Here is a 12,045-nt window from a genome sequence, read left to right as displayed (position 1 = left end):
TGTGTGGAACAATATCCCGCCGGCCATCCGACAGTCGACAAGCATGTCCATGTCCACATTCAAGTCGAAATACAAGCAATCATCATTGGTTTATTAGCAATTTTATCACTTCAATACACCACAAAAAATGCGATACACTGAATAGACAGGAAGATGTCGAAGCGACTTGGATTTGTCAATGGAATCGGACACCCACCTTGGCCTAGGCGTAGTAAAGAGGAGGCATGCACACTGAATGAAAGTAAAGAATACAGTATAGAAAAAGAGAGCGACAAGAAATAGGGCGGCATGTCATGGGAAGCGAGATCGATAGGTCAGTCGTGGTCCGGTAATCTTGAGGATGGACTGTATTTATTTAGTAGTAATTGCTTGTATTTCGACTTGAATGTGGACATGCTCGTCGACTGTCGGATGGCCGGCGGGATACTGTTCCACACATCAGGTCCGGCATATTTGATGGAGCGATGATCTTTTCGGTCGATCATATGATATTTGGACGACGTGGACGCGCGTGTGTTGTACTTGTGCGCTTTTGATTCAGAGGTAAAGAAGTCATTGAAATATTCGGGGCAACGACCGCAGTGAAACTGATACATAAACTTGGCGATTTCTAGTTTCCGCATATCTTCTATGTTTAGGACGCCGAATCTCTTCAGCAGCGACTTATTGGATGGGCAGCCAGGCCCCGTTGGGGCCCTAGCTATGATTCGGAGCACTTTATGCTGTAGTTTCTGCAGTGGCTTGAGTGCAGTTTTACTGGCAGCCCCCCAACAGAGGATGCCATAATGTAACTTCGATTGGATTAAGGATTTAAAGAGTATCAGGAGAACCCATGCTGGCATGAAGCGCCCAACGCTGTAGAACAGGCCGCACTTCGGTGATAATTTAGTTTCTAGGGACTGAATATGACTCTTCCAGGACATGTTCGAGTCCAGTAAAACTCCGAGATATTTGGCATTATCTGTGTTGGAAACGGGCTGACCAGCGATATTAACGGTTAGGTTATTTTTTGAATTGACTGTCAGCAATTGCGATTTCGAGGCGTTTATGCAAAGGTTGTTCTGGGCCGTCCACTCATGGACTTTGGGCATTTGGTCACCAGTCAGGGCATCCAGCTCTGCCGTCGAAGATGCGGAAGAGAGGAGGTGAGTATCATCAGCGAACAGTGTGGTGTTCAATGAGGAGGTTTCAAAAATGTCGTTGACATATAAGGTGAAAAGGACCGGTCCAAGTACTGAGCCCTGGGGCACACCACAGGTCACCGGGTGAGGAGAGGACAGGGTGTCTGAGATCGCAACCATTTGTTGGCGTCCAGTGAGGTAACTTTTCATGAGCTCAAGTTGTGGGCCCCGAAGTCCGTAACGCGCCAATTTCGAGATGAGAATTTTATGATCTACGCAGTCAAACGCTTTTTTTAGGTCGAGAAAAATGCTACATCCCACATTTCGCTTCTCTGAGATATCATAGTACTGTTCGGCCACTGTTAGGAGGGCATGAGCGGTTTGGTGTTTGTTTCGGAAGCCAAATTGTTGAGGGGAAATGACAGACATTTTGGCGAGGAATGAGGACAGGCGGGAGAGGAGCAACTTTTCGAATACAATCCCGATGCATGGGAGAACAGATATCGGACGGTAGTTGGTGACATTAGTTCTATCCCCAGCTTTGTGTACAGGGACTACTCTGGCTTTTTTTAGATAGCTTGGGTAGACTCCATTTTCTATCATGAAGTTGAAAAAATGGGCCATATATTGACCGATATGCAGGCTTATCATTTTTAAAAACCATGATGGGATTTGGTCATAGCCGTCGGCCTTGTGCGATTTCAGTTTGTGGATGGCTACTTCTACTTCGTATTTGGTCGTAGGTTCAAGCACAATTGACTGGGATAACGATCTCACCTCTGACCTGGCCGACACAGGTTTTGTAATAGAAGAAGCAATATTTGGGCCTACGTTACAAAAATATTCATTGAAGTGATTCGCGATGGCCGCCGGGTCTGAAAGTTTGTTTCCGGTATCCGAATTCACAATTTCCGAAACAGACTTATGGCCTTTTTTTCGATGTAGGAGAGAGTTAAGTCCTGACCATGTTTTTCGAGTGTCCTTTATGTGTCTGTTGAAAAATCTCTCATTGTACTTTGCTTTTGCCTTGGAAATGAGATGCACGGTGCGATTCCTGAAACGTCGAAATCTTTCTCGTTCATGTTCTGGGCAGTTCTTGGTGTCTATTCGGTTATGCCACCGGTTACGTTTACGGATAAGTTGAATCAGCTTTGTGGTCATCCACGGATTTCGCTTCAATTTTCTTTGACTTCTCGAAAGGCGCTGTAGAGGTGCAAATTGTTCCAGCAGTGATTTGATAGCAGACATAAACTCTACAAATTTTTCGTCAAAGTTGTTTACCGAGATGTAGGGGATGGCTGATGTTTTAAATTGATTGAATGCGGCATCATCGAGCGCTTCTTCGTCCACTAACTCTCGTCGTCTGCAGAGGTGATATGTTTCGGGGGGTGTCCTTTGTTGTTCTTGTGCTAGAAAACCAATATGGTTGTGGTCACTGATTTTTTCCGAAATGACAAATGGAATGATTACTACTAAATAAATACAGTCCATCCTCAAGATTACCGGACCACGACTGACCTAGCGATCTCGCTTTCCATGACATGCCGCCCTATTTCTTGTCGCTTTCTTTTTCTATACTATCTTCTTTACTTTCATTCAGTGTGCACTGTGCATGCCTCCTCGTTACATCGCTTAGGCCAAGGTGGGTGTCAGATTCCATAGACTAACTCCTTGTCGCTTCGACATCTTCCTGTCTTTTCATTGTATCGCATTTTTTGTGGTGTATTGAACTGATAATATTGCTAATAAACCAATGATGAAGATGTCAGCCTCGACTTCCGTCACATGTCATTTAGTCACTGGTCGTTTTGTCTTTATGTTATCTTCCATTCCTTTTGATTCAGTGTTCATGCCTCTTCTTTCGCAATGATGACTTGCTTCAGTTCTCTCAAGGTTAGTGATCTAGCGGGGGAGATAGTGTAGCGGTTACGATAAGCGCCCACCAAGCAGGCGAACTGGGTTCGATGCCCGTCGGAGGCTCCTCTTCCCCGCCGTTGACGTTGCCCTGAAAAAAATTCCATAATATGACGTAATCATTTTCTGCCAGAATGGTCACAGTGGACTCCACACCACAGCTCAATCAACTTCGCACATTACGCAGTAATGGAAGTATGGTTTCCTAGCTTGTATTCTATAGGTTTCCTAGCTTGTATTCTATATTGCACTGATGTATGAAGCGCAGAATTTGCTAAGGACCCCAGGGAGTCGGCAATTTTCGATCTAGGGACTACGTGTACCTGGAATGTTTACCAAATCTAGGTCTTTGGGAAAATCTTTTCATTCTATGGCAGTTTTGTGGTGTTTTGAAACGATAAAAATATTAATTAAAGTGACTGCGATTCAGTTAGTGTTGGTGGTTTTGGTTTGTGCCGTAGCTGCCATGCGGTATTCAACAATTCTTGCGTGAAATTGCTCAGTCAATCAGTGTTAGGAAATTGCAATTTCATCTTTCGTAATTGAAAATTCATTGTAAGGATCATTACAGCGTTTTCTGTGACAGTTCTTGTTGTAGCTTATAGACATGGCGTCACGTGAGCAAGATTTAGTCGCGCGACTCACAAACCAGGACAAGAAACGGTCGGGAGCAGGCTGTAAAAAATGTGGTTACCCTGGACATCTAACTTTCGAATGTCGCAATTTCATTAAAGTCGATGCGGCAAAGGACATTGTCTTGGACGTGAGCAGCACCAGTTCTGATTCCTCGGAGAGTGACGACTCTGAAAATATGGAGAATCAAAGAAAAAAGTTCTTCAAATCTCGCTCGAGTTCGGACGAATCTGAAAAGTCACCGAAAAGAAAACGAGAAAAAAAAGTGAAATTGAAAAAATCCAGAAAAAGGAAAATCCAAGATTCTTCAGATTCTGAGTCGGAAAGCAAGAAGAAAAAGAAAAAGGACTCCTCGCGCCACAAAACGCATAAACATAAAAAGAAATCCAAAAAACGAAAAAGCAAATCAAAATCCGATTGTTGATTTTTTTGCAACATTTTTTAAAACGTGTCTGAGATTTTGAGCTGATTGATCTCATTACTTGACTCAAATCGTTAGAATTAATACTCATTTCAGATTCGAATACTCAAATCATTATGCCCAGCCCGCCTGATGTATCTAACTTTTTTTAACCTTGTGCAACATTTTTTTGCAGATTGTATCTTGTATCTGTCACTTCTAAATAGTAATGGACTCGCTGAGCTGTGGTGCTCTTGCGGCGTCACAATTCAATCAGAATGAAGAATTTTACGAATCCTCTTTGAATGAAGATGACGACTCTAATCAACGATCGAAGCTCAGAATTCGACTTCCGCGTACGAATTTTAATTTGAAAATTTAAATTTTTAAAGTTTAATTCTAAAAATATCTATATCCGATATTATGGGATGCAGTCTAATTTCTTCACTAGAACTACACAAAAATTATTATTGTATCACAAAATTATCCATCACTCTACGACATTCAGATTGCATCCCATTGTCTGTGGCATAGAATTTTAACCAAGTGACCAAAGACTTTGATATCAATTACTTTACAGAACTCGAGTCTTTCTAGAGTTGTATAAATTGAAAATTTTGTGCTTTTGCGAACTAGAAAATTATTTAGTGATAGCTACACAGTTTTTTTCCAAATTAGATTAGAATCAGAAATACTGAAACAGAATATTCCTGAAAATTGAATTAGTTTCCGAATTAGAAAGAAATCCAACAAAAATCAAGTCCACTTCGTATCAAATCAGAATTCATTCTCATAAGCACAAGAATGGAATATGTCTGTGTAATTATGTTAGTGATAGATAACCGTTTTTTTTTTCTAATTAGTCTAATTCGACAAGCAGAATTATCTAGTTGTAGTAGTCCCTGCAATCTACCAGCTTTCAATCGTGGGCCTATTTTCTCCGCAGGACATCCGAAAGGGAAGCCTGACTTCTCATGGGATATCGCTCGTAACTTCTTTAAAACGGAAACAGAAGACGATTTCTCGAACGATTCTCCCAGTCCTGCGTCATCACGCTTGAGTGCAATGCCCCCAAAGCGTCCCCGCGGCAGACCTCGTAAGCTCAATCCGGACGGAAGCTTCGCCACCAATCACATCCCGGTAATGGAAATAGAGCTGGGTGCAATGACTCGAGTACTCGAATCTGACTCGAGTATTAATTCTGACGATTCAATTCGAGTATGGAGAGATGATTTTTTCACGTACTGGTAGTTTTTAAGAAATTTGACGCAATTCCAACTCGTAGAAGCGAAATTATTCGAGTTTTTCATCAACAATTCTGGGATTACCCACCATCAATGCTATTTTGCAATCCAACACTTTCAACTGTAATAACTTGGCTTTTACTAGTTCGAAGCGAACGAAAATTGTTTTGCATCGTTTTTTCAGGTAATTTAACAATTTCATTGTGTTTCCAGTAAAATTTGAAATTTTTTTCAATAAATTTAAAGATTTCAATTGCCTCTGCCGAGGCTTCGGCTGGTTGGAATTGAGCCAAATTTTGGTGTGCAGCCTTTTTATAGACAACTTAACAATTTAATCAGCGAATCCCCGGAATCCGGGAAAAAGAAGTTATTTTTAAACAACCCTGCTATACACGGTAGTGGAAATGACATACCGTATCTGTCTTGTTCAACATTGTCACAAAGTGCAATGAAATAGTTATAGTCAAAAAATACCAAGTAATCTTTAATGTGATGTAGGACTGGCATTGTGTTCTTTGCGGTCTCGTAAAAGGTACATATTTCAACTTTCCACATCTTTCACACTATGTTGTGCTTTCATAAATTTACTTGGCTTCCATTCTAATACTCGACAAGAATCAAATCATTGGTGTACTGGATTTTGCTATGCCATAAATAGTAAATCCTGAAGCATCCTTCAAGTAAACGGATTTTTTTCTCATCAGCTGAGTTACAATATCAAGACGCAGCAGTACAACAGACGTTACGCGACGGAGCATCCTCGGAATCTCATCCCGGAATTGTGTCGTCAGATGTACAAACAGGGTTGGATGTCTGGAACCGGCGGTTCCATGACAATAAAACACGAGTGAGTTATAATTCCTCATCTCTAAACCCAAATACAGTATGCTAACATCTCATAAAAATAGGACTGTAAATTACTTTTCTGTCCGCTTCTATATTGTAACAGTATGCTTTTTCTTAGTTTTTTTCTTTATTGAGGTTGACAACAGTAAATGTGTGACAGTAAATACATCATTATATATATGACACAATATTATATATTATATTATTATAATATTATTATTATATATTAGATATGACACAATCATGCGAAACGAGTGAAGCTTGTTGTACAGACATTTGCCATTCTTATCTAATTTGGAAATAACTGTGTAGCTATAATTTTAATTCAATTTGGAAAATGTGTAGCTGTAATTCTAATTCTGATCTAATTTTGAAATACCTGTGCAGCTATAGTTCTATTCTAATTTGGAAAATGTGTAGCTATAATTCTAGTTCTACTATAATCTTTGGGAAAATACTTCATAGCTGTAATTCGAATTTTAATCTAATTCGGAAATACTTCTGTAGCTATAATTCTAATCAAATTTGGAAGTAACTGTGCAGCTATACTTCTAATTCTACTCTAATTTGTAAGAAAAACTTTGTATCTGTCATTCTGATTCTAATTTGAAAAGTCTCTATTTGTAGACTCAGTTGGAATGACCGAACGTTTCACTGAAAAATTTCTCTCCTTTTTGCAATCAACTTGTGTATGTCTGCAGAAAGCAAATCTTCATCACTCCGTCCAGTGTGTCCAAGGAGAGACTCCTGCCGCAAGACTTGTTTGCTCTTGACGAACACGGCAACCTCCTGGATTGTCCTGTTCAGGAAAAGAAATTGACAATGTCTGATAGCGCCATCGTTTTTCTGACCATCTACACCATGAGAGACGCGGGTGAGTTGAAAGAAGGGTTGTAACCAAGTCGCAAGGTTCCGAGTCACAAGTCAATCTCACTTTTTAAAGTTTTGACCCGAGTCATGTGGAGTCATTTTAAAATCGCTATTGAGTCAAGTCCGAGTCTCGGGTCGGGTCCATCTTACATTTTATACTTTTGACTCAAGTCGAGTGATTTTCAAATCGCCACCGAGTCATACTGTTTATTACTGTTCATTGTTCAAACGATATCCTTGCATTCATAAAATACTCATTTGTCTCACTCTTAACCAGATACTCTCAGTTAAAGTACTTTGTCGAATTAATCAAGTAGGTTATGATGTAAGCCTACTTCTACTTCACATCCCTTTTTGTTTACATAAAATTGTCTCGCTAAATAATTATTGTGGATTTTGTGATTGCCAGGGGCGATCATTCACAGCCACAGTCCGAATTCGGTGTTGGCGTCACTTCTCGAGAAGGGGCAGGAATTCCGAATTTCCCACCAAGAAACGATAAAAGGAATCAGAAAAGGGATGGGCGGCGAGAGATACAGGTAATATTAGACAGCAATTGATATAATTACATCGAAATGCCGTAATCTAATTTGCGAAATGTTTCTACACTCTCATTTTAATTCGAAACTAATTTCTGGTGTTTCTGAAAATGCTGATCTTTCGAATCGAGCCAATTGGCATGCTTATGAGGATGAACAGTAGAGAATTGAATTTTGTTTCTAAGTTTTTGTGAATTCAGTAATTATAATTCCGAAGTAATTTAAAGAAAACTGTAGCTGTCATTCTAATGTTATTTGTAACTAAGCCTATAATTTTAATCAAGTATGTGAAAGCTAAAAATTTTCTAGTTTTGTCTCTTATACGGTATTCTTAATTTACAATTGAATAGTATATTCATATTATCTACTAGTTGCTGACGGTTACCCCTGACGAGTGTCAGCCGAAAATATTCGGGTTTATTTCAATAGCCTATACTATGCAATTGTATATTGAAGTTCTGTACCTCCAAGAAGCTCTTCTTTATTTGAAAATTTTACACTGACAATTATTGTTGAAGTTTCAAATGGGGTTGTTACAGTTGACGGTAACCCCTACTACGCAGCACTTTTTTATTCAATTTTATATGAAAATCCCGCATTACATCGAGATTCTTAGTATCGATTGATTTTTCAGCTACGATGAAATGCTCGTGGTCCCGATCATTGAAAACATGCCGTCCGAAAAAGACTTGACCGGCAGAATGACCAAAGCGATGAACGAGTATCCTTTGACCAACGCCGTCCTAGTCCGACGGCACGGCCTTTACGTCTGGGGGAAGACTTGGCAGTCTGCAAAAGCTCAGTAAGTTTCTATAATACTCGAGTAGTTACTTTTTCAGATTGCTTTAATCAAATGGATTTTAAGCAAAACGACTTTTAACAGATTTGGAGATCTAGAAAGTAGTTTAAGTCTCCATAACTTTGACAGAATTTGCTTTCTAAAACTATTTAGTTGAGTACTCTTCAAATCTTCTGTTTTACTTGATGAAATTTGCCGCGTTGCTTATAATGGCTCTGCGAGTAGTTTTGACATGTCTTAGAAACCGCTACAGTACTTCCACTTGGAATTGTGTAGATATCTATGGCGTTACTTCTGCGTCTGTTTGAAGTGCTTTTGACATGTATTGGGAATGGCTGCTCAACTTGTAGTTGATAGGAAATTGGCCACGTTATTGCTACTTTTGCTTGCAATTCAGTAGCTGGCTACTTTGATAACGTCATCTCATTTTCAGGGCCGAATGTCTGGATTATCTCTTCAACATTGCCGTTGAAATGCGAAGGCTCGGACTCGATCCTGCTCAAGAACCGTCCGGGGAGCACGGAATTACTGATTGTTGATGTAAAAATACCGTATCTTCAATTGTGGATCACTCAAAAACTAAATCGTTGTCGCAGAGGGTTGACATCAGACTGGGACTGCAAGCTTCCACGGAAATACGACGGCATAGAACTGTTGTCATTAGACCTGGCAAAATCGAGTACCTGAGTGATTTGATTCTGAATCGAGTGTCAGAGTGTTACTTGTTATAACGTCACAGCAGTATGAACGATGTGGAAAGTTGAAATATGCACCTTTTATGCGACCACCAAGAGTATAATGCCAGTTCTACATCACATTACAGATTTGGTGTTTTTTCGACCATACCTATTTTTATTCCGCTTTGGTACAATGCTGGAATCTATCATGACTTCACAGAATTATCATTTCCCTTACCGTGGGTAGCTTTGCACTACACGTTTCGTATGCCGCGATACGACCAACCGAGGTTTACAGATTTCCGTAGTAGAAAATAGTATCAAAACTATCATTCTCGTTGATAGATTAACTCCTAGTGGCAAGGAGAGTATAAATTCAGCACTCGGAAAAATCACATTTCACTGCTTGATTCAAATCATTAGAATTGATACTCGATTTAGATTAGAGTACTCGAATCATTTTGCTCATACCAGTCGTATACTCGGTTTTTGGCTCTGTGCAATTAACGAGACCTTCTTGGTGCTGAACGAATCAAAGCTTTGGCCTTGCAGGCAAACATTGAATATATACGGCGATACATTTGGTACTGCTCGGATCAGTGCTACGAGACGCAGTTCACCCTTCATATGGACCCCTTTTCAGCCGCGGGGTTTGTTTTGACGCTTCATATTCTTGATAATGTTGCAATTTTGATGTTTTAATTATGAATCTCATCTTGAATTCTTCATGCTTTGAGTCACCGACTCTGATTGAATGTATTGTGAGTTTGGACTCGCTTGTTGTATAATAAGTCTCCTAGGTTAGCCTACCATAAATTTGCCCCGAAACAGTGGTTCCCAACACGTTTTTTAAGACGAGCATTTCAAATAGTAATTCGGATCGGTTGAATCATGCATTCCAATCAATTTGTCATATTTTATCAAATTTTGATGCAAAATGAGTTTCAAGCACATAGCGGTCGTGGTGTATATAATTTCAAGTTTTGTGACGCCTTCGCATCCCCAAGTATTTTTTTTGCATTCGCCTCGTATACAATATGCCTGAAAACAAACGACTCAAAGTAATAATCCGGCTTTGGTCACGACCCCATGCATTGGGAACCACTGCCCGAAACTGCTACTTCTAATTTAGAAGGAATTACATGATTACTTTGACCACTTCTGGCAATAATGGTAGTTTTGAAATCAGGATAGCTTATAGCATGTATGGCAAAATCTTTTCAAATAAATATTTGTGGCACCATCATGAATGCAGTGAGAATGAACAAGCGAGTTGATGTATTATGTAAGATATGTAAACTTGTCATCAATCAAAAACTTACTGCTATATCTTTGCACCTAATCTGATATAGGACGATATTTTTGACTTTGTTTTATCAAATTAATGATATCGCATCGATATGTGGAACCAAGTGGCGTGAACAAAGCTACCGCCAATATTTGAACGAGATTGGAAGGGAATTTCATTCCGAAAGAATTATATTTTCATCATGGATTCACTCGCTTCTGTGGCACTACAATTAGGGTTACCATATATCCTCCTTTGTGAGGATTTATGCTCCTTTTTCAGCCAAGCGAAAATGTCCTCCTTTTCAGGAAATCGTCTTTCATAGCTAATTTTTTCAGTCCACACATCAGGATTTCCCGTAACATTTTTAGAATCAGCAGTTTTCTAGTCTGATAAACTAACTTTTGTGATTTGAAAAAGTGTTCTCTTTCCGGATGCCAAAATATGGTAACCCAACTACAATACATTTTCGGGTTTTAGATCATAATGATTTAAAACCAATTTTTTTGTAAACTGCATTCTGAAAATAGCCATTTCCAAGTTGAAAATATCAAGCCGTTCAAACTCAGCAAAGTATTTCAATCTAGTATACATCCAATGTTCCCTCGAATTTTTGACGAGTCTGCGCACACTCACCAACTCACTGCGCAGACCCTTGGACAACGGTGCGTAACGAATAAAAAACGGTCATCGCTTCGGATTTTTTGTGCGCAACTTCGATTTTCTGTGCGCAGAGACCGTCTCAGCACTGCGCACATGCGCAGCTTAGAGGGAACATTGCATAGGTCTCTAGATATCGGACGAATGTTTCTCGTATTGCATCGCTGGCCCATTTCTTCATTAGCAAAACATTCGTCGCGGTCATGTTCCCTGTGAGGTTGCCCGACACATGAGCAATGAGCATGCGACACAATGGAAAACCACAGTTCAGCATGCGTCACTTCAGCATGTGACTGTGTAACCCAAAACCAGGGATATATAGAACTCCGGGATGGCTGACTTCTTTTTGACCTATACATAAGTAGGGCTATATATCAAGCTGCAATCTATCTCGAAATCTTCACATTTTTCGCAAGTTAGCGATGTAGGTGTTTATACATTCAGGTTCCTTCACCTTTTGCCGCCTTCCTGGTGAGTAAGCAAGACATTCTAGGAAACATGGGTCTTCCCATACCTCAATCTTTATGCTATACAGACAAATAAGCAAACTCTTACAACGTTGAATATCATTAATTTCATTCAGTAAATAAATCATGAATACAGTTGTATACTTCAAATTAGCCTAAATTTACCCAGATGTAATACATAGAAAGGTGGATAACGAAGAAAATCAGCATTTTCTAAACGTTCAATACATTGTTTTCCAAACTTTTTCAGCGCGAATGATATTTTTGAAAAGTATTTGGGAGAAGTAATATAAGTCAATCAGGGAAGAGTAAATAGGCCTATATGATGACCGGGACTTTTTGAATTGTAAGGGCTCTTTCGAATACTACAACACGCCAAATATTCCTCCACTTTTTCATCGATAGACATTCCTGAGCTTAATCGTCATTGGCTGTGCAGTACATCCCGAATCAAGCTTCTGAGGGGTTCGATACCAATTCACAAGTATTTGAAATTATGTGTAATGGTGATGCGTCCGGCTTCTCGATCGGTAGGTCGTAGGTCCGATTCCAGGCCGGGTCATACCAAAGACCCGAAAACTGGTATC

General features: G+C 39.7%; 3 protein-coding genes across 3 annotated transcripts in view; 2 read left to right on the top strand and 1 right to left on the bottom strand.

Moving 5' to 3' along the window:
• The window catches only part of LOC145445899 (lipoxygenase homology domain-containing protein 1-like), a 251,303-nt gene that overhangs the window by 137,153 nt on the left and 102,105 nt on the right, over positions 1-12,045 (bottom strand). The window lies entirely within an intron of this gene.
• On the top strand, positions 3,210-4,265 carry LOC145446468 (uncharacterized). The gene has a single exon (XM_080324762.1). It carries the CDS (start codon positions 3,643-3,645, stop codon positions 4,090-4,092), a length of 450 nt encoding a protein of 149 aa, XP_080180888.1. The 5' UTR covers positions 3,210-3,642; the 3' UTR covers positions 4,093-4,265.
• On the top strand, positions 4,284-10,289 carry LOC145446467 (methylthioribulose-1-phosphate dehydratase-like). Its single transcript, XM_080324761.1, has 7 exons — positions 4,284-4,424; positions 5,015-5,208; positions 6,017-6,159; positions 6,860-7,032; positions 7,438-7,567; positions 8,202-8,369; positions 8,800-10,289. Exons 1-7 carry the CDS (start codon positions 4,298-4,300, stop codon positions 8,903-8,905), a joined length of 1,041 nt encoding a protein of 346 aa, XP_080180887.1. The 5' UTR covers positions 4,284-4,297; the 3' UTR covers positions 8,906-10,289.

Source organism: Botryllus schlosseri, chromosome 9 (genome assembly GCF_051294905.1).
Source record: "Botryllus schlosseri isolate E-star chromosome 9, Bs_hap1, whole genome shotgun sequence".
In the NCBI taxonomy this organism is placed as follows: Eukaryota; Metazoa; Chordata; class Ascidiacea; order Stolidobranchia; family Styelidae; genus Botryllus; species Botryllus schlosseri.
The sequence above is the reverse complement of the archived record's forward strand: the minus strand, read 5'-3'. Positions and strand labels throughout refer to the sequence as shown.